The sequence below is a fragment of the Meyerozyma guilliermondii genome, genomic scaffold (assembly GCF_000149425.1).
Source record: "Meyerozyma guilliermondii ATCC 6260 scaffold_8 genomic scaffold, whole genome shotgun sequence".
NCBI classification, from domain to species: Eukaryota; Fungi; Ascomycota; class Pichiomycetes; order Serinales; family Debaryomycetaceae; genus Meyerozyma; species Meyerozyma guilliermondii.
Genome location: NW_001809793.1, coordinates 376,174 through 404,013, shown reverse-complemented (window position 1 = coordinate 404,013; position 27,840 = coordinate 376,174). Strand labels below are relative to the sequence as shown.

Genomic DNA, 27,840 nt, shown 5'->3' with positions numbered 1-27,840 from the left:
TCAAACTTGCACCCCGTTTGGGACCTACATTAACAATGGCTTCTTCTTCAGAGAGCCATGACCTACCTGGCACGGCGGAAAAGAAATCAAATAGCATCAACAACTTTGATGTTGTGGATAGCTCTGACTTTGCGGAAGTGAGAGAGGTCAAATTGAGCTTTTTCAACACTTTGGCATCGAAAATCAATGTTGAAACCAAGGGAATAGAGCCAATCACCGATGAGGAAAAGACAGAGAACTCTATTGTGAATGCAGCTACAATGTGGCTTTCGGCAAATTTGGTGATTGCAACTTTTGCACTTGGTGCCTTGGGTATCACTGTTTTCAACCTTGCCTTTTGGCAAGCAGTGCTTGTGATCATCTTCTTCTCTATGATCGGAGCATTCTCCGTGGCATTTTTCTCCACATTTGGACCCAAACTTGGCTTAAGACAAATGTTGCTTTCCAAATACTTGGTAGGAAATTATGCCATGAGAATCTTCGCAGTCATCAATATGGTTGCTTGTGTCGGTTGGGGAGCAGTTAATATCATGTCGTCTGCTCAATTGTTGAATATCGTCAATAATGGTGCATGTCCACCATGGGCTGGATGTTTGATCTTGGTTCTTTGCACCATCTTGGTGACTTTCTTTGGTTACCATGCAATTCATTTGTATGAGAAATGGTCCTGGGTTCCCAATGCTGTTGTGTTCATTACCATTATCGTCAGGATGTCAATGTCGGGAAACTTTTCGTTTGGTGACTTCAAAGGCGGTTCAGCAACGGCAGGAAATGTCTTGTCTTTTGGAGGTGCGGTCTATGGATTTGCAACCGGCTGGACTACTTATGCATCTGATTATACCGTTTATCAGCCCAGAAATGCCAATAGTGTCAGGATCTTTTTTGGCATCTACCTTGGCTTGTACCTTCCGTTGATTTTCACTCTTATCTTGGGAGCAGCTTGTGCCACGGGAACCCTCACCAACGCCAGATGGCTGGAATTGTACCAAACGAAATCAGTCGGAGGATTAGTATACGCTATTCTTGTCGAGAACTCATTGCATGGATTTGGACAATTCTTATGTGTCGTGTTGGCTCTCTCTACTGTCGCCAACAATATTCCAAACATGTATACCATTGCATTGTGTGCCCAGGCTGCTTGGTCTCCTTTGGCCAAAGTTCCTCGAGTAATATGGACAGTCTTGGGTAACTTCATAACGTTGGCTATATGTATTCCCGCCTACTACCAGTTTGAGGAAGTTATGGACAATTTCATGAACTTGATAGGATACTATTTGGCCATCTACGAAGCCATCTCGTTATCTGAGCATCTTATTCATAATCGTGGTGACTTTTCTCGATACGACTACAAGAACGTTGATTCGAAATTGGCATATCCAGTTGGATATGCTGGTGTCTTTGGATTCCTTTGTGGAGTAGCTGGTGTGGTTGTCGGTATGAACCAAGTATGGTACTCTGGGCCCATTGGACGCAAGATTGGAGCACCTGGAGGTGATATAGGTTTTGAGTTGGGATTTGCCTTTTCTTTCATTGGGTATAACTTGGTTAGACCGTTGGAGAAGAAGTACGTAGGACGTTAGCAAGATTGCATTATAGATAAAATGACTTATAGATAGAATAACTTATAGATAAATGACTTATAGATGGAGAAATCAGGGCGACTATTGAACCTCTCCTAGATCACAGATCTTGTAATAGAGCTGTTTAGTCATCCGCCGAGACAGCTTTCCCCAGATGGTGAACGCCAAGAACGATCCATTAACCACCAATGCAATCAAAAACATCATCCATGTCATGAACACAAGTCCGTCTCTATCCATCCAGTCGCTGATGAGAAAAGTGAACACAGTTGCCACGGCATTATTGATGAATGAAATCAAGACAATTCCTTCTCCCACGAGATTTGGATAACTGTCCGTGCAATATGTGTAGGCAATGCCGGTGATTGCAGCCATGGAAAATCCAAGACAGCCTTGACCCAATATGGCTGGCACGGCCCAATGAGCTTTATTCAGGAATCCCAAGCCGTATGCTAAAAGCCCGCAAAGATTGATTGCCACAGGTATAATCATGTTCCATAACCGGAATTCTGGCTCCATGATACCATTGTTCTTTCTGGAAAGATAGAGAGTAATCTTATCCACAAACCAACCTCCGTACAATAAACCCAAGACAATACCCACAAATAGAGCCAAGTTTGTGAGACCAATAGCCGAGTTCCCAAAGTTGTAAGGAGGCTCAGAGAACAATTGCGCTTGAGTACTGTTGATCAAGGTGAGCCACATCTGCTGCACAGCTTGAAGAATGCCACACCATACCACTGCGGGAAATGACACTAGGAAAAATGGCTTGAACATGACCCAGAGCCAGCTTCTAGGGTCTGCGTGGGCCAAGGAAAAAATGTTCATTCGATTCCAATATGGTCTTTTAGGAATCGATTGGTCTATGGAGGAATTGTCGTCGTCGTTGTTCAGCTCCACTTCCACCTGGGAAGGATGGCTTTTACCCAACTCTAAATGCTGGCTTTCACGACTTTTGATTTGTTCTAATATGGTGGATTGGAAATCATCGGGGGACTCTACCCTTCTAAATGTCGTATCTTCCATAGAGAAAACTTGCACGATAAATATCACACTGAAAATTATCACCATGATGTAAGGACACCATTCCCAGCCGAGTCCATCAGTAACGTAGCCTGCGGCCAATGGACCCAAAGCAACACCACCCAAAAGTGCAAATACAACGTATGACACTTTCGAGGCTCTTTGATGCTGAAAGTAAAAATCCATAACTAAAATCTCGATCAATGAGTACATTGGTGCCGAACCAAAACCAACAAGAGCAGATGCAGCATAGAGGTGGTTTACGCCGGTAGCTTTGGCGTATATAACGTTGCCAACGATTTGGAATACGGTACAAATCAAGTACACGAATCGCTTTCCAAGTTTCAAAGCACATGGTTGGAGCATCACACACCCCAAGGCTATGAATACAAAACACAATCCACTCATAATGTTGAGCTCATTATAAGTACACCCAAACAAGTCCACCCAGAGATCCCATATAGGACCACTCCAGATGGTGGAAACCGATTGCATGAAGCCCCAAAACGTGAGCAAAATTAGCTGGTATTCTTTTTTCCACGTCAGCCATCTTAACGGATCATTGATATCACTGCTGGGTGGAGGATGTAAGATAATATTACCGTTGGCCCCTTTTTCTACATCTAGCAGGCCTTCCATATCAACCAAATTAATGGTTCCTGGAACGTCATCTTCAAAAGATGAGACTCTTCCCAAGCCAAACATGAAAACTACATGGCGAAAAGTAAGCTTTTAACACAATACCAACCCCACATTTTTTCTTTCAGCCATTTTCGCGAGCCTCATCCTGCAGCACCGCTCGCGGCGTTACATCCAGATCGGCGCTGGCGCTTGCGCGGCATTACTCAATGAGGCAGGAGTATGCTATTTCCTAGCCAATGAAAAGCGATCAACGACAAAGAAGGGCCCATATGCAGACGACCGCTATCACTATTCGAATTGGGAAAGATAGCAGAGCCGCTCGCCAGATCGGTGCAACCCCGACAATGGGGTCGGGCGAAGCCGAGTTGCAAACTAGATAATAAACCAATGTAGGGTTTCCATTAATGAGCCAAGTATGAGGCTTTAAGTTCTCTGACTGCCATCTGCTCCGCGAACGTTTTTCTGGTTTCTCTCATACATTACCATTTGAAATTTACTGCGAATTTTTTTCGCGGCCAGTAATCGCAAATTTACCGGCAGCCAGTGCGACTCGCGGGCAGTCGGTGCGAATTGTCCGTAGCCGGTGCGACTCTCTGCAGGGTCCCGAAGTGCGATTGCGTTTGACACTAAATTGCTATCCATCAGTAGTGATTTCAAGCCTAATATATAAGCAGCGCAACCACTTGACTTATCCATAGAAGATGCCTGGCGTAGAGTACTTTCATATGCTCAATGGGGCGAAAATTCCCGCAGTGGGGCTTGGCGCTTATCTTATTTCACCGGCTGCAAAAATGGTAGAGCAAGCGTTGGACACAGGTTACCGTCTTATAGATACCGCTCAGGAATACGGTAACGAGAGAGAAATAGGAGAGGGTATTTCGGCGTGGCTCGAAAAGGACCCGAAACACAAGAGAGAAGATGTCATCTACACCACCAAGATTTTAGGTCTGAATCAAGGCTATAGTAGAACATGGAGTAGTTTGAAAGAGTCGCTTAACAAGGTGAAACAGCTTGGGTACATCGATTTGGTTCTTATTCATGATCCGCTCACCGGTAAGAAGACCAGACTTGAAACCTGGAAGGCACTTCAAGAGGCCGTTGACCAAGGAATTGTCAAAGCTATTGGAGTCTCAAATTACGGCGAACACCATTTAAAAGAACTTTACGAGTGGGAGGGCTTTAAGTACAAACCCGTCATCAATCAAGTGGAATTGAGTCCATGGCTAATGAGAAATGAACTTGTGAAATACTGTCAAGATTTGGGGATCGTTCTCGAGGCGTACTGTCCTTTGACGACTGGAGCCAAGTTGAATGATCCTACCTTGATAAAAATTGGCAAGAAGTACGGCAAAACTCCTGCTCAAGTACTTTTGAGATGGAACGTAGACAGAGGTGTGGTTGTCATTCCCAAGTCGCTGAATCACAAGCGTTTGAGCGAGAACTTTGATATCTTTGACTTCAAGCTAACCGACGAGGAATTCAAGGAACTTTCTCATCCAGAGGCCTATGACCTCTATTGCGGTTGGGATCCTGTGAAATCATCGCGCTAGAAGCGAGAGACTTAGGAACTTTTTTGAGAATGCTATGACCATGATGATGGATTTAATTTTCCAGCGCATCTCAGTAAGTCAGCGCATAAGCTTAGAGTCAATTCTCTTTAAAACCTTGAGGCACTTCCACGCACTGAGAATGGCTGCGAAAAAATTCCTAAGTATTTCAGGCACAGCTGATGAATCAACTTTACACTCTTCAATGGACATATGATGATTGGCGTCGTTTGGGTTCCTTTGGGGTTACGGTAGTATCGTGCTTCTTTGGTTATTCAAGCTTTCTGGTTACCATTATTCAGCGAGAATTGTTCTTTTTCACGTATGCAGCTCAATAGGAAAAGGCTCCTGTACTTTAATTGGTTATAAACTAGGATCATGTCCACAATTTACTCGCTATACCATTTAGGCTATGTTGCTTTTAGTCCAAATTGAATAAAACCTACTTCTGGGAAGTAAATCGCAACTCGCTTGAATTAACTAAAACGGCCACTTGCAGTAGCAACTACACGAAAAGTAGTCTTCTGAAGCAACGATCTTCTCTTGCGGAAGCAATAATGATTTTTCAGCAGCAACTAATAAATTTGAATGTCGTAAACTAAAACATTAATTTGGTATTGCTCAACCACAGAAGATGCTCAGGAGTGGAACTGTGGTTGGAATATACTCAGTGTGCAATATAGCTATCTCTGAGTTAATTGACCTTCCCCGAGTCGAAATCACCTATTTTTCACATTTCGTCGGTTGCCAAATGTTCTCTTGCTTGCTGCGCACAATATAGATAAAGTTACGCAAACGAGTTACACGTATAGTGCTATCTCGTGCACTCCTCGGATCTCCGAACCTTATATTGACGATCAGCTGGTGGCGGAACCTACGGACATTTAAACTCTAAGCCCCCTTCATTTCTACTACTTGCAAGTATTGATTCAAGTACAATGGCACCTCTAACAGCAAAGAACTGCTTCCCATTACTAAACGGCTCAAGGATTCCAGCTTGCGGTGTCGGAGTGTATCTTTTGCCTGCTTCACAAACTGCTGGAATTGTTGAAAAAGCCTTGGACGTCGGATACCGTCTTATCGATACTGCCCAAGAATATGAAAATGAGAGAGAAACTGGTGAGGGAATCAAGGCTTGGCTTGGTAAAGACAAGAACAACAAGAGAGAGGATGTTTTGTACACCACCAAAATTACAAATCTGAACCAAGGATACGATAGGACCTGGAGAAGTTTGAAAGAATCGCTCAACAAAGTCAAACACCTTGAGTATATTGACTTGGTGCTCATTCATGACCCTTTAAGTGACAAAAAAACTAGGATCGAGACATGGAAGGCATTACAAGAAGCTGTTGATAGTGGAATGGTTAAATCTATTGGCGTATCGAACTTTGGTAAGCACCATATTCAAGAACTTTACGACTGGGAAGGATTGAAGTACAAGCCTATTGTAAACCAAATCGAATTGAGTCCTTGGCTTATGAGAAAAGATTTGGTGGACTACTGTCAAAATCTTGGAATTGTATTGGAGGCATACTGCCCACTTACTACTGGTGCTAAATTGAACGATCCTACCCTTGTTAAATTGGCCAAGAAGTATAACAAGACGCCAGCTCAGGTATTGTTGAGATGGAACATTGATCGTGGAGTAGTTGTAATTCCAAAATCACTGAAACCCGAAAGACTTCCACAAAACTTTGACCTTTTCGATTTCAAATTGACCGATGAAGATTTTGCTGAACTTGCGCATCCTGATGCTTATGATGTATTTGGTGGATGGGATCCAAGTCGGTCCAAATCGTAATTAAAAATGTTGAATGTTTATCTTATGCAAATACTAATACATTATTTACCGTACAATCTCCTCTCGTACGTACCAGTTGTCATCGGTGACTAATTTTTTGTTGATGTCATTATAATAATCCCATGCATCCTTCCTGAATATTGGAAGCGGAGGTGTTTGTTCAGTATCGTAGTAAATACTATTATCCACGTCCACCTCGAAATCTAATCTTCTTTGAGCCGATTCATGAACAATTCGGAACTCATCCTGCAAACGAGGACTGTTGCAAGCTCCCTTTAATGTCAACGCGGATCCTTCTTCATCCTGGAACCGCTTGTTGGGCGAAGAGCTACATATCCTATCGGGGACCCAAAGGCGGATATCTTTCTGGTAATTGTGGTTCTTGAAACGATTCTTGGTAGTGTAGGATGTTTTTCCATACTTTCGAGTAAGAATGCGTGACACGTTACGAGGAATGTAAGCTTCTCCACCTTCAAAATAGGTGTGTCTCAATGGTAGAAGCTCTTCTAAAGTATGCCAATTCCAATTCTTGCAGTGAACAGTCATCGCCTTCAAGTCTTCGACGTTCTCTGACCCTTTAAAGAGCTTTTTGGGAGGCTTGAAGTTTGTATGTGCCAATGCTGAGATATCAATGTAGAGTCCAGTGTTGATATCGATAAAACGGGCATCGATGAAATTTCTTCCATTGCCCTGAGCTGTGTAGGTGGGAGCAACTTCCAAGTAGTATTTGCCGTTTCCATATCGAGGATTTTCGATTATAATCAGTCGGTTGAATTCTCGACCAAGTCGATCAAGATGACGTATTGGCATTTGAACATCGATATCTGTATCCCACGGCATATTGACACCGTTATATGACCAGCCTAAAAGCGAGCCGTAATTTATCCAGCTCGGTATATTATTCAGTTCGGCAAACTGGAACCATACACGAATCATATGGTGAATGACACTTTGACGCTCGCGATCGCCAATGAACCTCTTGAAAAAAGGATATGCTAAATGATGGGATCTTCCTTGAATGACATCGGTTATAATCCATGGATACTTGAAATAAGTGTCTGATTTTTCTATCAACACACTAGAGTATTCCAAAAATTGAAGGTATTCAAGATCTTTTGAGGAGATGGTGTTATTGTTGAGTTGTTCTTGCAAGTGGAAGATGTTTGAATCGAGATTGAAGATGAAATCTTCAGCCTTGATGTTTACCTCGTGTTCTAATGGTTTATAGTCGGCGACCTTAAAAGTCAAATCATCAGAGGTTTGAATTTTCATCATTTCGTTGACCATCTGGTCTTTATAGATATTGTAGGGAAGGTTGGACTCGCCTAAGCGCTTTTTGCCGATTACCGGAATATGCACAAACGCTTTGTCTGTCAGAATAATAACTCGCTCGGGTATTTCCTTAAGACAATAAAGATCGGCCATTCCACGATACACTTTTTTGTTGTAAGATTCCATGAAATAGCCATTCACATCGGCAAAGTTGCGTAGCACGCTATCACATTGACCCTGGGGGTATTTTTGCCGATACTTGCCGAGAATGGATTTGGCGGCTGACAAGTCGACCCAATCATCCCAATGAAAATACACTCCATATTTGTTGCCAAGGTCGGAAAAATTCATGAGCTCTTGGTTGTTGAGCCCATTCACATACGAGAAGAGCGCGTAGGTGATACTTCGAGGGTCGAAGGAAGACTGTCGATTCATGTGCAACGCATTCGCTTCCAACAAGTACTGGCTAATGTCATCAGATAAGTAGTTGTTAAGTGTGAAGAAAATGCAAGCAGCGGTTATCAATAGGGGAATTCCATGTTTCAACTTCTTGTTATATATTTTGGGGAACATGGTTGGCCCGTCACCGCTTCACGGGTTATACTCACACGACAAGATGAAACAGTTGAGGTAAATGGAAAGCGGTCTATAAGGTTGGAAGCATATAAATATCAAACACACACACGAGTTTTGGACACTAGAGACGTCTAAACAGCACTCTTGGTCAATGACAGGTCACACAAGTAAAATATTATCTTGAATGGCCAGTAATAGCAACTGGGCTCCGTGAAAACTGTATACAGGCACACCTGGTTATTTTTTTGCTTTTTTTGACTTTTTTTTTCCGTGCACTTCGAGGTACAGCCCACTTCGCGCATTGTAACATCGCTTAACTCAGCCACTACTTCGACGACGCCCTTAGACTAGAATGAAAAGGACACTAATGTTTACATTGCCCTGTATATTTATTAGACAAACTAAGCAGATTAGATAGAGTGAACAACCTAGGAATTTAGTCCAGATAACCAGCCTCGCTTGTTTTCGTGAAACGGTTAGGCAACTGGGGTTGGTGGAACGGCGCGAATTTCTTTTCTTCTTTGTTATCAAGGCACAGCATTAGGTGCAGGGGTGGGGGAGCAGATGAGTATGGAGTAGAGACGGCGGTGAAAAGGGGAAAGTTGCATAGCCACCCAAGTGGACCATGCATATTGACGGGTTAGATCGTTTGACATTATTTTGTTTAAGCCACGTAGGTTATTTATTTTTGGGAGTGGCTAAAGTCCCATGGAACCTTCAGCCTCGTCACACGAGTAAATACCAAATGCTTCTATTCATACTATCTATTTTCTAGGCTTATCATATAACCAAATTTATGATAACGGGTCAAAGAAAGATTGCAACCGAGTGTTGCGGAATACTCTCATACCCATGGTACTTCCGCGTATAAAGTCGAATCGCAACCGGGCATCAAGAAAGTCCTTGTCGACCTTGTTGAATCCTTTGCTCCAGGTTCGCAAGATTGTGATAGCGACAAGCGAGTAAAACATACCCACTATCAAATCAAGGCGCCAATGGTGATCCAAGTAGATGGTGGCCCACCATTGAATGCACACGAATGACAACGCCATAATCTTGAGAATAGTCCACCGAGAATAATAACTTACGAAATAAAACGCCATGACGGCCATGGCCGAATGCAATGATGGCACTGCTCCAAAAACAATTGGAGATGCATGAAATCCCTTAGAATGTAAATGGGTACCCATTTCAACATCTATTCTTGTCAATCCTGCAGCATAACCTGGCATATCATAATTTGCAGTCAGGTTTTCTCCATTAAGATGGATGAACCATGGAGGAGCGGTTGGAAGCAATAAATGAGTGAGCACGCCAGCTATGTTTTGCATGCCCAATCCAAAGGAAAATAACTTAAGAGCACCAGGAGCATGGAATACGTAGAGCCAAATGGCGGTAAATAAGGGAACAAAGAAGTGACCAAGCACGTAGGATGCCCATGCAAATAAGTCTTTGGCGGTGTAGACTTCAACGCGGAAGTAGTGTGCAATGTTGAGTAAAACCCAACTTGCAGCGGTAAGTAAAATTGGCGATAAGTGCCAACAATTGTATGGTCTATACAGACCGGTGGTCTGGAGGTGTTCAACGATTTTGCGATTGATCTCTGCGGTTCGGGCAGCAATCCTTCTGTGGGATAATTTGTGGAAGAAAACAAGGTCACCATGATGAACATCGTCCTGGAAATCGCCAGGAGCCGATGGGGTAGAAGAATGGTATTTGGCCAAGTCGAAAGTGCTCACCTGGTCTTCCAAGTCGGAAGAACCGCCAGAACTCATTTCAAACGAGTTGTCATCCAGGATTGACGATAATTCCGCGTATGCACTGGGGCGGTAAAACTTCTTATAAAGGAGCCAGGACACAGCGGCCAATCCAGTAAGAGTTATGAGGGACCCAATGGGCTTCTTCATGAAGTCGAACATGAAAATGTCCATATTCATAGCCAATTTGACGTGAATTGGAGGGCGAATTTTTTTTGGTATCAACCCAGCATTTTTGAAAATCATCAACCAAACGAACACCGGGGCAAAATTTATCCAGAAGCTCACCACAAGTTGTATCAATGACTTTTCGTTCAATCCAGACCAAAAGACGCGGTAAAGGAACTGAAATATGAACAAGAATGGCCTTACTAGAACACGCAAGATGTTCATACCCTTGGCTTGAACCGCAAAAAACAGCGGCATGGTGCAGGGGCTATGTTAAGATTATGAGAGGAGATAACCAATCGGTTGGGAAATTTATGAGAAACCCTCGCCGTGATGCCGTGATTCCTGGTAGTGGACAACTGCGTGATGTAAATACGAAAGTAAGAAAAAAAAACAGGGGGTTGGGTGCGGAGAAAATACAAGATGAGAGAGAGTTCCCCGAACGGAAATCGTCGGGTAAAAAAAAAAACTCGCGGCCGAAACGAGGACGGCTGAAACGCTTACAGACGCTAAGGGTCTATTCACTACATTCAGATGGTTGAGATTTATCTAAATGAAAAATTGCAACCATTCGCTCCGTCTAAGCCTTCCTCGCCTCTGCGTCGTGATCAAAGAGGGGGAAGTCACACGATCACTTTGTTGTTTGGTGTGTGCGCATTCTACAAAGAAAACGCGAGCGTAAAGATCAGTAAAGTGTAACTACAAGCTGTTGCAACACAATTGAACTCCCGTAGATAATCTTTTATCTGTTCAAGCCTCTGTCGCTAAAACGTCAGCCACCATGATATCGCCGCTCGACGAAGGCTTGGTCACGATGGCTGATGTACATCGACTATCCGCTGACGTAATCGCATAAAATAATAACCCTCTCTATATGATTGTTTGTTTACGACACTGGCCAGGTGTTGGGATGTGTTACACACGGAGACGGAAGCGGACAACGGAACAACGGAGTGGTCTCGCTCCGTCGGGAGTGCATATTGGCCGCGATGCCCCAACCGTGCTTCCTATTCGAGCCGGCTGTTGCAGCCATATATAATGCAGAGACATTTCTGGAGTGTCAATGGCAGCTACTTTTTCGTGGAAAGACATCACTGTGGAGGCCGGCGAAAAGCGGCTATTGGATAATGTCAGTGGTATTACAGCGGGAGGTACACATGGTGGTGGAACTCTCACTGCTCTCATGGGACCTTCTGGGTCCGGAAAAACTACCCTACTTCTGGTCCTTGCGAGACGAACCGGTGGACTTTCCTCCTTCGAGGTCACTGGGGATGTCAGGTATAACGGCCAATCTGCCACTCCGGCGCTTTTAAGGCAAGTTTCTCGCTTTGTGGAGCAGGAAGATCATTTGATTGGTCTGTTAACGGTCAAAGAAACTGTTGATTTTGCGGCCAAAATGCTGGATCAAAAAACAAGTCTTCTGACTCGAGCCGAGCTTGTGAATGACATTATAGAGTTGTTGGGTCTTACAAAGCAAGCGAATACCAAGGTGGGCACACCACTTCAAAAAGGTCTTTCAGGCGGTCAGAAGCGTCGCTTATCCGTTGCAAGTCAGGTAGTTACGAAACCACGCCTCTTGTTTTTGGATGAGCCCACTTCAGGTTTGGATTCGAAGGCATCATATGAGGTGGTTCAGACTCTCAAGCAGCTAGCTGTGTCTGAAAATGTTACCGTGATTGCTTCCATCCACCAGCCTTCAACACTGACTTATGAACTTTTTGATAATGTCATGTACTTACTGGAGGGCCGCGTGGTTTATACTGGTACTCGTGCTGGAGTAGTTGATTATTTTAAAGATGCTGGATATCCCATTCCCCCACACCACAACCCAGCAGAGTACATTCTTGATTTGACAAATACAGATTTCTCCAGCGACGGCTCCAATAAGCGAGAAATTGTGGACCATTTGGTGGATTTTTTTGCCGCCCGCAAAAGCGAGGATATATTCCAAGACAGCGATGAATTTGAAAAGAGTGGTGACTTAGATGTTGCCAAACAGCTCCCATGTATCTCACAGGCCAACAAAGTTACGAATCTTCTACTCCGGTCTTTCATCAAGGCTCGCCGAGACTACCTTGCCTACTATGTTCGGATTGTCATGTATCTTGGCTTGGCGGTAATGATGGGTACAGTTTGGTTACGACTCAGCTACTCACAAAAGAGCATTCAGCCGTTCATAAATGCCATTTTCTTCTCTGGAGCATTCATGTCGTTTATGTCTGTGGCATACATCCCTGCATACCTTGAGGACTACTTTGCGTACACGAAGGAACGTGCCAATGGATTATACGGACCATTACCCTTTGTTTTGTCCAACTTCATAATTGGGTTACCATTTTTGTTCTTCATTTCCCTCATGTTTGCAATTGTCACATATTTTATGTGCAACTTTAGACACTCGGGCTCGGGTTTCTTCATGTATGTGCTCTACCTCTTCCTTGATTTGGTAGCAGCTGAGTCACTAACCATCTTGATTGCCACTATCTTTCCCATCTTTGTGGTGTCCTTGGCCCTTACTGCATTTGCCAATGGACTTTGGATGGCAGTAGGAGGATTTTTGGTTTCCGCCAATGTATTGAACAAGTTCTGGTACTACACCTTTTACTGGGTTGATTATCAACGCTATGTCTTTCAAGGAATGATGTTCAATCAATTTAAAGACACAGTGTACACTTGTGGTATGGGTTGTCATTGCATGTACTCTTCTCCTTTGGAAAAGGTATGTAAGATCGATGGTAATGCAGTTCTTCAAGCATTAGGGTACGGTAAAGAGCAACATGGACTTTGGATTGGGCTTCTGATAGCCCTCATTTTTGTGTTGCGTTTTGCGATTTATATAGTATTACGCCTAAAAAAGTAATTTACAGCATCTCCGGAATTAACTTTGCGACCTAAGCCATGACATTTTAATCTATTCTTTCGCAACCAAAGGTTGTAACTTACGTGGTCGTGCGCCGGCAAGGAAAAACGTTCGTTTTTCTCCGGGGCCAACCGCCGGGTGACGTACCCCAGATTTCTATTTATCGGGTTGAAAATCTGACAAATTTCACCATGACAAAAAAGCTCAGCCCGTTAGAGAAACAGGCCCGCAGACCAGCATCGCGTGCCTGTTCGTTCTGTCACTCCAAGCATCTACAGTGTTCAAATAACCGTCCATGCAAGAATTGTGTCAAGCGTAACATTGCTGATCAATGTCGTGATGTGGAAAGAAAACGTGCCAATTACATGACATTAGCAGCTAAGAACAAGCAAGGATCACCCAATACCGTGCTGCTAGAATCCTCCTCGTCGCCCTTTCTGCCTCTTCACAAGGGCCATATAAATTCGCAATCACTGCAACCATTGGACCCTTCATCAGGTCGGGTGAATACGGACTTTTTTCTGCAGCTGGAAACAACGGTTCCTCTGCCGTGGCCAATGGATTTGGAACTGAAAGAAAGAACAAATGCTATTCTAAACACCACCGATGATGTCCTCAACAAAATATTGTACGATGAGCAGGCCTCTAAGGTACCTTCGGCGCAGGCACTGGAGATGACTCCTTCCAACTCTTCAATTGATGGAGTCTTCAACTCAAATTATCTCAACCAGGAGTACTTAATGTTGGGAGACATAATTCTCAATTCGAAACCAGCATCTCCAACTCCCTCTTCCACCTCTGAGTACCAAACTATACCGCCCAATGAAATGATGGGGACTGTGGATTACAACGAGGTGTATCGAGACACCAAATCTAAAAAATTAAAGGAATCTCGACCTTTCATTTCGCTTGGTTTCTCAAATCCTCCCGACTTGGATAATCGAAAGCTACCAGGTGAGATCAATATAGCCAATGAGATCATGGATCCTTCGAAGAGAGCACAGGTCACAACCACAAATGACTATGTTTCTCCGCTAGTCACACGCCATATCTACCAGCTGGTGCAAGACATTTATGCTAACAAGATCATCAACTATGAATATCCAACATCATATCATGCGCTCACATTCTTCCTCAAAAAGCGATTTCTGGGCACGTCGCTTCCACCAGAGCAAAAGCAACAGAAGCGAAATAATCTATTGATTATTCTCAAATTAATCGCAAGTTATAGACCCACCTTCATATCGGCTCACAAGTCTCTACTCAAGCCGTACGACTTGATGTTTTTGGAGATGACATTCCAGCGCTCCTTGATAGACTATGAGAAACTTCTGCATCTCAATTCGCTGCCCACAATCATATGGAGACGTACAGGAGAAATTGTATCAATCTCGGACGAGATTCTCAGCTTGCTCGGGTACTCGTTGAACAGTATACTCTCCAAGAGGACGTTTATTATGGAATTGATGTATGATGACGAGTCCATCATAAATTACTTCAAGCTCTTCAAGTCGGTGGCAGTAGGTAATCTTCACCTGAGTATCATTACAAGGTGCAAATTAATGAAAAATCCTGATCGCGATAGGTCTACCAGAGCATCTACGACGGGCACTGAACAGCAACTCACGGAGGCTGATTATATAGAGTTCTGTGCGGTATGGACAGTTAAAAGAGACTTGTTTGACCTTCCGATGCTAATAATGGGTCAGTTCTTGCCTGTGTTACCTGCAGGTGACGGGGTGAGGAGATATTGATTTTGCATCAACCTGATCGTTTTTGGTGAAATTTGACATGCGGCTCAAATTACGGTGGGGTGACATAGACCTGGTGGGGTGACAAGAATATGGTCATTCAACCAGTAATGAGCAGGTAAGTAGCCTGATTTGCATCAGCAACTGTATATAAAAGATACCAAGTGCTCCAGTAACCTCTAGTATACATCTATTCATTATCCATTCAGAACAATGTCAGCTTTGTCTATGCCTGCGAAGACTCTCCTTATGGGAGGGGCATGCTACGGTGCAGGAGTATTATATATGACTACAAGATATTACGACTCCTGTCTGTTAAAGAAGATATTTGTGCGCTCTGACAAAATCTACGAAAAAGTCAAGGTCGGACATCATGCCGGTGTCCCTCCACCATCACAGTAATCAGAATATAACTGTTAATGTAATAAATGTCATTACGTGCGAATACTAAAAACGTAACCGCCACAGTGGGGAAAAAACGCAACAATGTGCATGATAGTGGTGCAGGACTCACCACCATATATGCGCAGTCGAAACTCAAACAAAATATAAAACCATGCCTAAAGACCGGTATAGTTCGTAGCTTAAAAGTCGCCAGTAGTTTCCTCTTTGAAATGCTAGCGCCAATAGCAAGAAAAAAATTGGAAAAATTTTAAAAATATAAAATTGTCGTCAACGCCGTTGTGGAAAGATTTTTTGCCGTATTGGCGCTACGGATGGCTTTAGTAACTTCAAGCGTTAATTCCTGCAGGCACCACTGCCATGCATCCAAATGCGGAAAATTTGCTGCACGTACCTGCTGCTCATCTCTGTACGTAATGCATATAGCCACACGGACAACTGTACGGCAGGTGCTCAAGGCGGGCTGAAATTAATCCGTTCTCGGGAACGTTAAAGTTTGACCCTTATACGCTAATTTGTCAAACATGGAGAAAGACATAGCGGCACCTGCCGACTCTATAGCACCGAAGTCCGAGACCGTCGAGGCTTCGCACGGCTATAGCACTTCAAACGAAGGATCCAGAAGAAATTCCAGCGAATACTCATCGGGTTCTTCTGCGTATTCGTATGAAGTAGACACAAGAGGTCCCTTTCAAAGATTCATAGACTCGTTTAAGCCGATCAATCTCGAAGATGAAGGTATCGATACCTCAAATTTGTCCCCAATGGAGCAGAGCATCGTCGCTACAGCGAAACATCCTTTGGCCAGACGGCTTAAATCGAGACACTTGCAAATGATCGCTATAGGAGGATCTATTGGTACAGGGTTGTTCGTGGGTTCTGGTTATGCGTTGGCGATGGGTGGACCTGCCTCTGTCTTGATTGGATACTTGTTGGTTGGTTTCTCCATGTACTGTGTCGTCTACGCTTTGGGTGAGTTGTCGGTTCAATTTCCAGTTTCCGGTTCCTTTAATGCTTTCTTTGCGAGATTCGTCGATCCAAGTTGGGGATTTGTGCTTGGTATTTTGTATGCTTGTTCTTGGTTGGTTTCGTTTCCTTCCGAATTGATTGCGTGTGCTCTTACAATCGGGTACTGGAACACTTCAATCAGTCCAGCTGTATGGGTCGCTATATTTTGGGTGGCTATCGTCTCCATCAACTTTTTCGGAGTGCGGGGATACGGTGAAGCTGAATTTGTTATGTCTATGATCAAGGTTATTGCAGTCGTTGGCTTTATCATCTGTGGAATTGCAATCATTTGTGGTGCTGGAGATCAAGGATATATTGGAGGACGTTACTGGCACAATCCTGGAAGTTTCAATCATGGATTCAAAGGTGTTTGTTCCGTTTTTATTTCAGCGGCATTTTCGTTTGGTGGATGTGAATTAGTTGCATTGGCAGCAGCGGAAACAGTCAACCCAAGAAAGTCTTTGCCAAAGGCGACTAAGCAGGTTTTCTGGAGAATTTTCATCTTCTACATCTTGACTGCCATTGTTACTGGAAGTTTGGTCAGCTACAAGGATGAAAAATTGTTGTCCAATGACGACGTGACTGCCTCACCATTCGTTATTGCTATTCAAAATGGTGGTATCAAGGTCTTGCCAAGTATCATGAACGCAGTGATTTTGATTGCTGTGGTTTCGGTTGGTAACTCTTCCGTCTATGGGTGTTCAAGAACATTGGCTTCTTTGGCTGTACAAGGTTTACTTCCTAGCGCCTTTGGCTATATTGATAGAAGCGGCCGTCCCTTGATTGCCATCCTCTTCACAAACGCATTTGGATTGTTGGGATTCTTGGTCGTGAACAACAACGAAGGAGATGTATTTACCTGGTTCTTTTCCGTTTGTTCCTTGTCTTCCTTCTTTACGTGGGCTGCCATTTGCTTCACCCATATTAGATTTCGTCTTGCCTTACTGGCACAAGGCAGATCCTTGGACGAAGTGGTGTTTGTGTCACCCATGGGAATTTATGGATCAATTGCCGGTGCAGTTATTCTTATTCTTATTGTGATTGGTGAAATTTGGATTTCTATTTGGCCAATTGGCGAACATGCTGATGTTGTCCAATTCTGGCAAAACTGTCTCTCCTTACCTTTAATGATCGTAATGTGGGTGGGTTACAAGACCTACACCGGAACTTGGAACCATTTGTATATCAAGTTGAGAGACATTGACCTTGACACTGGAAGGAGAGAAATTGATGTTGAAGTCTTGAAGCAGGAAATTGCGGATGAACGCGAATTATTAAGGACAAAACCATTCTGGTACAGAACTTATAGATTTTGGTGTTAGGTCACTCGAGTGTAATAATGATACCCGCCTAATTGATAATTATTTGCAGTCTGATCTCACTCGTATCTTTTTTCGCGCTGTCGCTCATATTGTATTTACTCTAATGTCATAATGGATGGCACCAAAAGTATAAAAAAAGGACCTTCCGTTCTTGTTTATACTCTTCTAGCTTTCAATTTGATATTGCGTCTATACCTGACACTCTTTATGATCATTTCAGATTGTGATGAGACGTTTAACTATTGGGAGCCATTAAACCTACTTGTTCGTGGGTTTGGAAAAGAGACCTGGGAATACTCGCCAGTGTACGCTATTAGGTCTTACGCGTACTTGATCCCCTACTACATTGTCTCGCTACCTATTACCTTGCTCGGACAATTTGTCAAGTTCCCTCCGTACGTTCATTTTTACTGGATCAGATTGATCGCCTTGAACGGCTTTAATGTATTTGCAGAACGGAAATTGTTTGCCAGTGTTTCATCGTCATTAGGACCCCAGTGTGCCAATTGGTTTATATTCCTTTCATCCATTGCTCCAGGTATGTCACATGGTGCTGTTGCCTTACTTCCATCGTCACTAGCATTGGGATGTGTGTCTTTAGCAACATCCTATGTTTTGCTATATGTCACCACTCCTCAATTGCTGTCAGCATTATACGCAGTTGCATTCTTTCTGTATGGTGGGATATATGGCTGGCCGTTTGCTCTAGCTCTCGCTATTCCATTTGGACTTTTCATTTTTGCAAGCAGTATCCAGAATCCGGAGAACCTTTTGTCATTTGCCATTAGAGCTTTGGCTATTGTTGGTGCTATGACTGCTCTTATAGTCGCTATTGACTCAGCCTTTTACAAAAAATTGCTACTTGTTCCGTTGAACATTATCACATACAATGTGTTTGGCGGAGAAGGTGAGGGCCCCGAGATCTTTGGAGTGGAACCATTCATTTACTACGTTCACAACCTCCTCCTAAACTTTAATGCTACCTTGTTGCTCGCCTCTGCTGGGTGCTTCTTGAGTTTTGGCCTTCGATCTAAGCAGCGCACTAAGGTAATTGTGACATGTACATTCCCCCTTGCGATATGGCTATCAGTATTTGCCAGTCAAGAGCACAAAGAGGAGCGTTTCCTTTACCCTATTTATCCACTCATTGTCTTGAGTGCATCAGTGTTTCTTTCGTGGTTCCTCACAACTTCGACCTCCATAATCAGATCATTGACTTCAAGCGATAAGTTGACGATACTATACAAACAATTCTTCATCGTAGCATTTGCTACGGTGGTTGGACTGATTTCTATTTTGAGGATAATGAACTTAGTTGAGAACTATAGCGCACCGATAACTATATTCCGCCAAGTGGCCGAACTTCCTCCGAAAACAACTATAACTAATGTATGCGTTGGGCGCGAATGGTATCACTTTCCAGCATCTTTCTTCCTTCCCGACAACTATAGGCTAAGGTTTTTAAGGAGCGGCTTCGATGGGTTGTTGCCAGGTGACTTTAAAGAGTCATCATCGATCTTGGAGTCTACATCAACTTTTCCGGACGATATGAACAACAAAAATATGTTCTCAGCAGGAAAAGTGATTTCCCTTGAGCAATGTGACTATTACGTCGACAATACTGGGCCGATAGATGAAGAACTGGGTGAACCGTTTATCTTTTTGAACAGTGCTCATCCAGAAGTAGTTGCAGGCTGGGACATAATAGGCTGCGAGAAGATTATAGATCCCGCAGGCAAAAGCTCAGGCATTGGTAGAATACTTTGGGTCCCAGTCGCCATCAGGAAATGGGTGCCATACAATGTTGACTACATGAATCTTTGTCTCGCAGAAAAGAGGTCGCAGTAGTTTCTAGTGTATTTCTCAGCATCAAGCTTATTGAAGTGGGGTTCCAAGGTAGAACCTTGATTATATAGGACATATCAGAGCTCATCGTCAAAGTAGTCATTAAGAGCTTTCTTTGCCTGATCAAAATTGTCTCTGGCCTTTTGTAATGCATCTCCAATTAGCTTGATCCAAAATTCATCGTCGTCTTCTCCCAAACTGCTGTCTTCCAACTTGAAGTTGTCAAAGTTGATTTTTTTACCGTAATTCTGAATACGTTCACATTCGTTAGAGATTTTTTCGAGTCCCAATGCAGCTGCTGAACCTTTTAAATAGTGTCCTAGTCCAGATAGTTTGTCCAAGTTTTGTTCTTTTAAGTTCAATTCGAGATCATGACACGTTTCAACGAATTGGTCGACGAATGTTTGAAACAAAGACTTGGAGAATCCTTCCTCATCCTCATCCATTGCAATAAGCTCGGAGAAGACTGGCCACTCAATCAATCCACTTTCCTGGAGCTTGCTCTTCTTTTCTTCGGACATTGAGCTGTTAGATGTGTGATATACCAGCTGTGCTGTAAACAATTGCGTTAATTTATTAAGTTTCGCTAAACGGTTTGAAAGTCAAGTTCGTGTCCACTCACAATTGAGACTTCAAAACATTCAACGGTTATACGTTAGGGTCGTGTGTGCAATATTCCTTGTTATATTATTATCTACAACTCAAAATATCAAGAAGAGCTCTAGATTCCTTAGTGATCTGTATGTGACCTTTAAAACACTAGGTTTAACGCCGCTCCTCGATTGGTAATGACAGGGGACGGAGACAAAAAACGTCACTGACATCACACTAATTTGTTACACAAAGCCGTGCGCGCTCAAGTCTAGATCTATATTTAACACATCTAATTGTTTGGACCAGCGAGTTCATATATGTCGCCAATCTTCGAAGCGTAGTACGTTGGGGCCTCATTCGGGTCGAGTTGCTTCAATGACTCTTCAGTCTCAATGCCTGTCAACACCAATAACGTATCCAATCCTCCATCGCGACCAAACTTCATATCAGTATTCAACCTGTCACCTACCATCAACCCGCGTCCAGGTTTCGCTTGTAAATCAGGATTAGCAGCCTTGATAGAATTCATCATTGCTTGGTTTGGTTTACCGCACACTGCATCTGGCTGTCTGCCGCTTGCATATGCTACGGATTCGATAAGAGAGCCCGCACCAATCATGAGCTTTCCCTTCATCGGGAATGTAGAGTCTATGTTGGTTGCAATGAAGGGGATTGATTTGTTGTCCTTCAATAAATATTGCATTGTAGCCGAAAGCTTGATATAGTTCACCAGCAAAGTCAAGCCTGCGACAACTGCTCCAACTTCAGGGTCCAAGTTATTCACTGCTTCACTATCGGCGGGAAGAATACCGGTTTCGTCTAGCTTCGGGTCACTTCCACCGACGGTTGCGTACCCTAACTCTTGCAATTCTCTCTCAATACCTGTCTCTCCGAGAACCCATACTTTTTTGTCTTTTGGAAGCTTGAGGATTTTGTCAACATAAACTGCCAGAGCATACGAGGACCCAAAGATTTCATTCTCTTGAATTCCGGGAATTCCAAGCTTCTCAAATTTTCCTCTGTAGTCTTTACGGGACTTGGTAGAGTTGTTGGTGACAAAAATCACTCTCTTATCGAGTGACTTCAACAAGTCGAGTGTCTCTTTTACAAAAGGCAAGATATGGTCTCCCAACCAAAGAACGCCATCACAGTCGAACAAGAAATAGTCGTAGCTGTCTAAGAGCTTCTTTACCTGCTCCTTGGTAGTTATCTTTGAGGACATATCTTGTAGAGAGATTCAAATTTCAAGCAAAGAGCGGACCGAGTACAACCGAGTACTGCATCTGACAATATTATCTAGAGGTGACTACATCCAGTAAGGAACGGGCAAGAGTCTAAAATGGCCTTATTTCATTAATTATACAGTTATTTTGGTACTAGAAGACACGCACAATAGTTGATGTACCGGCCACTCGTTGAAAGTTTCTTCTAATTGCAGGAAACTTTTATGCAAAAGTTGACTTAAGGTTATCAAGACACCTTTCAGGCCTCTACCTCTCAGAGGGATGAACTCCGGCAACGTATCTAGGAAATCTAACCTTGGACTTGTCATTGTAAATTTCTTCTTCAAACTTGGCTCTCGTCTCTGGCGACATTGATTCCTTAACCAAGTCTTGTCTTGCTTTCTCAGAAAAGAATCTTCTAGCAGTATTTCTATCTTCTTCAGCAAGCAACAAAGGCTCCAAATAGAAACGAGCCCATTGTCTCTCTCTGGACAACTCTCTTTGCTCATCCACACCCTTATAGTATCTGTAAAAACCAAATGCCATGACTCCAGCTATACCCCAAAAGTATATGGAGGCACGAAATCCTCTCGAAGGAAGATTTCTTTTCCATTGTACAGGCTCATAGCCTCCGATAGGTGGTAAATCTTGCATTGCCAACAGATATGGTAGAAGTTAGTTCCGCGAAATTACTTGTGCGATTTGGTGAAAATCTATTGGCGGTCGTTGACTGCCTAATTGGGAAGTATGCTACATTTGGTCAGTATATGTTCATTTGTATTTTAATCAGCTACTTAATGTCGAAGACGGACTTCAATTTCTTGATCAAGAGCCAGTCATCTCTAGTAACTGAGTCACGGAATGCAGGATCCTTAAGGGTGTCAATAGATTTACGGGAGATCAAGGAGTACAAGTTATCGCTCTCGTCGACGTGACGACCCCAAGTTGGTTGGGCTGCCGATGGGTTTTCCAAACGCATGGCAACACCAGCGGAGGTTTGTCCTTTCTTCACGATATCCAATGACTTGTGGTTCACTTCCAAAGATACCACCTTTCCAAGAACCATAACATTGGGTTGTTTGGTAGTAGGGTCTTGACGAACGGCACAAATTGGCGTTCCAATTCTCACAGCACCTTCCAAGACATCGACACCAATAATCATAGGGTTACGCTTGTTAATGATTTGGATAGTCTTCAAAACACAGGGGAAAATGGCGTACTCAAGGAAGTCACGACGTCTTATCTCCATTAACTTCTCTTGGTAAGCGGTAAAAGCATCAAACAAATGGTAGATGATATCAGCGTTGAAGATTTTGATGTTTTGTTCCTCAGCATAGAGTTCGGCTTCCTTGTCAACCTTAACATCAAAACAAAGCATTACTGCGTATTCGGGAGCTTTTTCCAACATTGTTGTTGCTTTCATGACATCTCTCTTGAAAACTGGACCCAAACCAATAGACATAACAGGAATCTTCATGTCTTTTAAGAAGTCAAGCAAAGCTTCCAATGAACCCAAAGTAGAAGCTTGAACAACCACTCCCTTTCCAGAAGTATCAACAGAGTCTAACAAGCCCGTCAAGTCATCCATGACTTCTTCCATAATTTCTTCCTCGTCATCCCCTTCGTTGACCACAATCAAACGAGATCCAGCCACAGCCTTTTCTAAATCGTTTGCAGCAATCTTCACACCTAAGGCAGCTTTCACTTCCTTATGGTGCACATACTCAGACTTAATTCTCAATTCTCTTGAGGGTGGAGGAGTTAAAAGTGCTCTGATATTTGTTGCAATAGGTCCATTCAAACCACATAATACCACTCGGTCTCCTTCCTTTAAGATACCATTTGAAAGAACCACATCAATGGTGTAGCCGAATCCCTCAACGACCTTGACTTCCAAAATGGTTGCTTCAACCTTGGACAAGTACATCAATTGCTTCGACATTCTCTTCTGGGTCAACTCGAGTAATAACCACAATAAATCAGGAACACCTTCTCCGGTGACAGCCGAAGTAGGAACAATAGAGACGTACTTCGACAACGACTTGTTTTGGAAATACAACTCGGAGTTCAAACCCTGTTCAGCTAATGCGACTTTAATCTGTTCAAGTCTGCTCTCGAACTCAGCCTTTACAGGCTTCTTTTGTTTGGCAAACGAGTCACGGAAAGAGTTGTTTGGCGTTGAGTCCCAGTCGTACAACCTATCTATCTTGTTCAATGCAACAATAAAGGGAGCTTTCCTGTCTCTCAATAACCTGATAGATTCGAGTGTTTGTTGCTCCAATCCATGCATTATATCAATCACCAAGATGGCAATGTTACACAAGGACGAACCACGAGATCTCAAGTTAGTGAAAGACTCGTGACCTGGGGTATCGATAATCAACAAACCTGGAACTTCGAATGTTTGTTTCTCGAACTGAGACATAACAGCGGTTTTTTGCTTGATGGCATCAACAGGGAAATACGTGGCACCAATCTGTTGAGTGATACCTCCAGCCTCACCTCCTTGAACATTAGTTTGACGGATCTTATCCAATAATTTGGTCTTACCTGTATCAACATGACCTAAAATACAACAAATAGGGGATCTTAAATCCTTTTGAACAGGAGGGGCGGCACCCTTCTTGTTCGAAAGAGCTTTCAGTTCCTCTTCTTGCTTCCTTCTCTCTTCCTCTGCCTTTGCTGCTGCTTCCTTCTTGGATCGGATCTCTTCTTCTTTTCGCCTTTCGGCCTCCTCTCTTGCTTTTTTTTCCTCCTCTTCCTTGGCCTTTTGAGCAGTGATTTCCTTTTCGTCAACATTGTCTCCGTCCTGGTCAGCATCATCTTCCAATGCCAACTCCCAATCATCGGCAACCGGTTCGTCGATGGCCATAGCTTCCCAATCCTCCACTAACTCTTCCTCGTCATCATCTGCAAGATCTTCTTTCTTCGATGCTGACTTGTCATTTTCAGGCTTGCTTGGTGCCACGAATTTATTTTCAAGGAAATTCTTGGTCTTGGAGGATTTCTTCTTGGTGTAAACCACCTTACTTGGACGAGCTGACGGTTCTTGCTGCAATCCAGGAATGGAAACATTACCCTGTAATAATTGTTCCCTGCGGCGTTCTTGTAATTTCTTTTCTTCCTTCTGTTTCTTGGTTAAAAGTTTACCTTCTGCCTTCAACTTTTCCTTCTTCAAGCGCTCCTTTTCCTTCTTTGCTGCTCTGTCAGCCTCTTGCTTAGCTTTCTCTTCTTCAGCACGCTTTTGCTCTTCTACAAGGCGCATCTCTTCTTCCTCCTCGAGACGTCTTTGTTCCTCTTCCAACTGCTTTTTGAGTTCCAATTGGCGCTTAAGAGCAGCAAGACCACCAGGTACTTTCTTACCTGCCTTCTTTGGTGCTGGCTTTGGTTTCTCCTCTGTCTCTTCGGGTTCTGGGGTTGGTGTGTTCGAAGATGCAGCTGCTGCTTGTTGCTTGTTGGCTTCCTTAATCTGCTCCTTCTTATTAGCCTGCTGGGCCTTCTTCTTGGCTGCCTGCTCTTTCTTCATTTGCTTTTCAGCCTCTTTTTTCAACTTTTCTTTCTCCTTTTTGGTCAAAACCCTAGGTCCATCCTTTGCCTTGGCCTTCTCATCTTCCTTTTCTTCCTTTTTCTTCTTGGAACTACGTATAGATGATAAGAAATCATTCAGATCTTCCGCAGACTCTGGTGTTGCTGTATCTTCATTAGTAGTCCCGAATTCTTCGGCTTGTGGCATATCCTGAGCCAACTCTTCGTCGTCCCAGATGTCGCCACCGGCGGCTCCCTTCTTGCTTTTCTTCCCCATTTCAATTAATATGAATTAGTTATGAGGGACACTAATAGTTGGCGATGCTCAACCTTTTTTTTCCAGTCCTTGACTTCGCACGACACTAATTTTTTTCAAGCAGAAGTTTCAGAGGTTGCACTACAACTCTATTCAACATGACGACGGTGGAAAAAATCAAAGCCATCGAGGATGAGATGGCCCGTACACAAAAGAATAAGGCCACCTCTTTTCACTTGGGTCAGCTAAAGGCAAAACTCGCGAAGTTGCGTCGTGAACTTCTCACAGATGGATCCTCTGGTGGAGGTGGAGGAGGAATGGGATTCGATGTGGCGAGAACAGGAGTAGCAACTATTGGTTTTGTAGGGTTCCCATCGGTGGGTAAATCTACGTTGCTATCAAAGTTGACTGGCACACATTCTGAAGCTGCTGCATACGAATTTACGACCTTGACCACTGTCCCTGGTATCATTAAGTACAAGGGTGCAAAGCTTCAGATGTTGGATTTGCCTGGTATTATCGAGGGAGCCAAGGATGGTAAAGGTAGAGGTAAACAAGTCATTGCCGTGGCTCGGTCAGTTAACTTGTTATTCTTAGTGTTGGATGTGAACAAACCCTTGCAGCATAAGAGAATCATCGAGCACGAGCTAGAGGGAGTGGGAATCAGAATAAACAAGGAAAAGCCAAATATCGTCATAACAAAGAAGGAGAGGGGGGGTATAAATATCACAAACACAGTCCCTCTTACACATTTGGACAACGATGAAATCAGAGCGGTGATGTCTGAATACAAAATCAACTCTGCCAATATCGCATTTCGGTGCGATGCCACCGTCGATGATTTAATCGACGCAATCGAGGAGAAATCAAGAAGATACATTCCAGCCATTTACGTGCTCAATAAAATTGACTCGTTTTCAATTCAGGAATTGGACTTACTTTATAAGATACCAAATGCTATTCCAATTTCGTCTGGAAACGGTTGGAATCTTGACGACTTGCTTGAACTCATGTGGTCGAAATTGCAGTTGGTGAGAGTATACACAAAGCCGAAAGGAAAGCTTCCAGACTTTTCGGAGCCCGTTGTGCTTCGAAGTGATAGGTGTACAGTGGAGGACTTCTGTAACTCCATTCACAAATCGTTAGTTTCTGATTTCCGAAACGCATTGGTTTACGGTACATCCGTGAAGCACCAGCCTCAAATTGTTGGTTTAAGTCATCAGTTGGAAGACGAAGATGTCATTACAATTCTCAAGAAATAGAACTGAAATGTATATAATGTCTATTAATAGTAAACCATTGACCCTATAGCGACCTTCAACTTCTTGTGTGATCACGTGCGCGCTCAACGAGAATTTTTCAAACAGTGATACAAAACGAATACGTCGCTGGCAGTTACCCGTGGATGCTGAATTAATTCAGTCATCTTCAAGTTCCCATATATTCGTTTATTTATTCTATGACCGCAGTTACAACTAGCCGTTATTAGTATTAAACCGAATTGTTAACCAGTAGTATGTCATTTATTCCAGCAGAGGCCCAAGCTAGTTTGGCCGAGTTAGTTACTTATTTGGCCTCTGCCGACAATGCATTGAGATCGAAGGCTGAGCAAACCCTTGATTCAGAATGGTCACTGGGTAAAGAAATTGAGATGCTTCTCTTATATTTGGCTGAAGCCGCCTGTACCTCGACGGACCAGACAATACAAGCGTTTTGTGCCGTCTTGTTTAGAAGGGTTGCAATCAAGTCACCAAAAGAATGGTCCAATGTGACTGATAGAACTATAGACGTGATAAGTGAGCCTGTTCGCCAACAGATACGTTCGACGTTATTGAATGGATTCCTCTCTGTGAAAAGCAAGCAAATACGCCACAAATTGGCCGATGCAATCTCTGAAGTTGCCAAAGAGGACTCGTCACCGGCTGGAACTTGGAATGATCTTCTTCCATCTTTAATTGAAGCTACGAGACACAGCGATGCCAGTTATCGTGAGTCCGCATTTCGTGTCTTTTCAAATGCTCCAGAACTTATCGGTAAAGAAAATCATGAGGCAATACTCCCTGTTTTCAATGCTGGTTTTGCAGATGAAGATGACGACGTCTGTGTTGCGGCTTGTACTGCCTTCGTTGCCTTCTTTCGCGAGCTTCCTCGCAAGACCTATGCATCACATGCTCCGTTGTTACCAAACCTTATGAATTCATTACCTCGTTTCCTACAGAATGGTAAAGACTTTGCATTGTCGTCTATCTTGGCTTCCCTTATCGATCTTGTTGAATTGGCTCCAAAAATGTTCAAAGATATGTTCCCCACCATTATTGAGTTTTGCGCTGCCGTGGCTAGAAACAAAGATTTGGATTCAAGCGCAAGAATGGGAGCCCTTGAATTGCTAACAACATTCTCTGAAGTTTCTCCTGCCATGTGCAAGAAGACTCCCACGTTTACCAATACCATGGTCGAGATAACGTTGCTCATGTTGACAGAGGTCTGTATAGACGATGATGATGCCGCTGAATGGAACAACAGCTCCGATCTCGACGATGGAGAATTGGAGCCAGAGTATGACGCAGCTCGTCAAGCCTTAGATCGAGTATCTTTGAAACTCAATGGAATGGCCATCGCAACTCCCTTATTCAATTATTTGCACATATGCTAATACTGTCTGACGATTGGAGGCAAAGGCAAGCGGC

The 27,840-nt window shown here is 43.4% G+C and overlaps 16 protein-coding genes across 16 annotated transcripts; 10 read left to right on the top strand and 6 right to left on the bottom strand. All coding sequences in view use genetic code 12, as the record gives it.

Moving 5' to 3' along the window:
* Nucleotides 1-35: 35 nt before the first annotated feature.
* Nucleotides 36-1,580, top strand: PGUG_05900 (cytosine permease; the record flags this gene model as incomplete). Its single annotated transcript, XM_001482087.1, has 1 exon — nt 36-1,580. One exon carries the CDS (start codon nt 36-38, stop codon nt 1,578-1,580), a length of 1,545 nt encoding a protein of 514 aa, XP_001482137.2.
* An 81-nt stretch (nt 1,581-1,661) lies between these two features.
* On the bottom strand, nt 1,662-3,308 carry PGUG_05899 (uncharacterized protein; the record flags this gene model as incomplete). The annotated part of the gene is made up of 1 exon (XM_001482086.1): nt 1,662-3,308. The coding sequence occupies one exon, from the start codon at nt 3,306-3,308 to the stop codon at nt 1,662-1,664; it is 1,647 nt and encodes a 548-aa protein (XP_001482136.2).
* A 638-nt stretch (nt 3,309-3,946) lies between these two features.
* On the top strand, nt 3,947-4,795 carry PGUG_05898 (aldo/keto reductase family protein; the record flags this gene model as incomplete). The annotated part of the gene is made up of 1 exon (XM_001482085.1): nt 3,947-4,795. One exon carries the CDS (start codon nt 3,947-3,949, stop codon nt 4,793-4,795), a length of 849 nt encoding a protein of 282 aa, XP_001482135.2.
* A 935-nt stretch (nt 4,796-5,730) lies between these two features.
* On the top strand, nt 5,731-6,594 carry PGUG_05897 (aldo/keto reductase family protein; the record flags this gene model as incomplete). The annotated part of the gene is made up of 1 exon (XM_001482084.1): nt 5,731-6,594. One exon carries the CDS (start codon nt 5,731-5,733, stop codon nt 6,592-6,594), a length of 864 nt encoding a protein of 287 aa, XP_001482134.2.
* A 45-nt stretch (nt 6,595-6,639) lies between these two features.
* On the bottom strand, nt 6,640-8,439 carry PGUG_05896 (uncharacterized protein; the record flags this gene model as incomplete). The annotated part of the gene is made up of 1 exon (XM_001482083.1): nt 6,640-8,439. The coding sequence occupies one exon, from the start codon at nt 8,437-8,439 to the stop codon at nt 6,640-6,642; it is 1,800 nt and encodes a 599-aa protein (XP_001482133.2).
* Nucleotides 8,440-9,236: 797 nt separating this feature from the next.
* Nucleotides 9,237-10,625, bottom strand: IPT1 (inositolphosphotransferase; the record flags this gene model as incomplete). The annotated part of the gene is made up of 1 exon (XM_001482082.1): nt 9,237-10,625. The coding sequence occupies one exon, from the start codon at nt 10,623-10,625 to the stop codon at nt 9,237-9,239; it is 1,389 nt and encodes a 462-aa protein (XP_001482132.2).
* Nucleotides 10,626-11,430: 805 nt separating this feature from the next.
* PGUG_05894 (uncharacterized protein) lies at nt 11,431-13,227 on the top strand (the record flags this gene model as incomplete). The annotated part of the gene is made up of 1 exon (XM_001482081.1): nt 11,431-13,227. One exon carries the CDS (start codon nt 11,431-11,433, stop codon nt 13,225-13,227), a length of 1,797 nt encoding a protein of 598 aa, XP_001482131.2.
* Nucleotides 13,228-13,418: 191 nt separating this feature from the next.
* On the top strand, nt 13,419-14,981 carry ZCF23 (Zcf23p; the record flags this gene model as incomplete). The annotated part of the gene is made up of 1 exon (XM_001482080.1): nt 13,419-14,981. The coding sequence occupies one exon, from the start codon at nt 13,419-13,421 to the stop codon at nt 14,979-14,981; it is 1,563 nt and encodes a 520-aa protein (XP_001482130.2).
* A 210-nt stretch (nt 14,982-15,191) lies between these two features.
* PGUG_05892 (uncharacterized protein) lies at nt 15,192-15,380 on the top strand (the record flags this gene model as incomplete). Its single annotated transcript, XM_001482079.1, has 1 exon — nt 15,192-15,380. The coding sequence occupies one exon, from the start codon at nt 15,192-15,194 to the stop codon at nt 15,378-15,380; it is 189 nt and encodes a 62-aa protein (XP_001482129.2).
* A 524-nt stretch (nt 15,381-15,904) lies between these two features.
* Nucleotides 15,905-17,710, top strand: GAP4 (Gap4p; the record flags this gene model as incomplete). The annotated part of the gene is made up of 1 exon (XM_001482078.1): nt 15,905-17,710. The coding sequence occupies one exon, from the start codon at nt 15,905-15,907 to the stop codon at nt 17,708-17,710; it is 1,806 nt and encodes a 601-aa protein (XP_001482128.2).
* A 111-nt stretch (nt 17,711-17,821) lies between these two features.
* On the top strand, nt 17,822-19,558 carry ALG9 (dolichyl-P-Man:Man(6)GlcNAc(2)-PP-dolichol alpha-1,2-mannosyltransferase; the record flags this gene model as incomplete). The annotated part of the gene is made up of 1 exon (XM_001482077.1): nt 17,822-19,558. One exon carries the CDS (start codon nt 17,822-17,824, stop codon nt 19,556-19,558), a length of 1,737 nt encoding a protein of 578 aa, XP_001482127.2.
* A 74-nt stretch (nt 19,559-19,632) lies between these two features.
* Nucleotides 19,633-20,076, bottom strand: YPD1 (Ypd1p; the record flags this gene model as incomplete). The annotated part of the gene is made up of 1 exon (XM_001482076.1): nt 19,633-20,076. The coding sequence occupies one exon, from the start codon at nt 20,074-20,076 to the stop codon at nt 19,633-19,635; it is 444 nt and encodes a 147-aa protein (XP_001482126.1).
* Nucleotides 20,077-20,438: 362 nt separating this feature from the next.
* On the bottom strand, nt 20,439-21,371 carry PHO15 (4-nitrophenylphosphatase; the record flags this gene model as incomplete). Its single annotated transcript, XM_001482075.1, has 1 exon — nt 20,439-21,371. The coding sequence occupies one exon, from the start codon at nt 21,369-21,371 to the stop codon at nt 20,439-20,441; it is 933 nt and encodes a 310-aa protein (XP_001482125.2).
* Nucleotides 21,372-22,162: 791 nt separating this feature from the next.
* Nucleotides 22,163-25,174, bottom strand: FUN12 (translation initiation factor eIF5B; the record flags this gene model as incomplete). Its single annotated transcript, XM_001482074.1, has 1 exon — nt 22,163-25,174. The coding sequence occupies one exon, from the start codon at nt 25,172-25,174 to the stop codon at nt 22,163-22,165; it is 3,012 nt and encodes a 1,003-aa protein (XP_001482124.2).
* A 137-nt stretch (nt 25,175-25,311) lies between these two features.
* On the top strand, nt 25,312-26,415 carry DRG1 (GTP-binding protein; the record flags this gene model as incomplete). The annotated part of the gene is made up of 1 exon (XM_001482073.1): nt 25,312-26,415. The coding sequence occupies one exon, from the start codon at nt 25,312-25,314 to the stop codon at nt 26,413-26,415; it is 1,104 nt and encodes a 367-aa protein (XP_001482123.1).
* A 254-nt stretch (nt 26,416-26,669) lies between these two features.
* Nucleotides 26,670-27,806, top strand: PGUG_05885 (uncharacterized protein; the record flags this gene model as incomplete). Its single annotated transcript, XM_001482072.1, has 1 exon — nt 26,670-27,806. One exon carries the CDS (start codon nt 26,670-26,672, stop codon nt 27,804-27,806), a length of 1,137 nt encoding a protein of 378 aa, XP_001482122.2.
* Between the last annotated feature and the right edge of the window lie 34 nt (nt 27,807-27,840).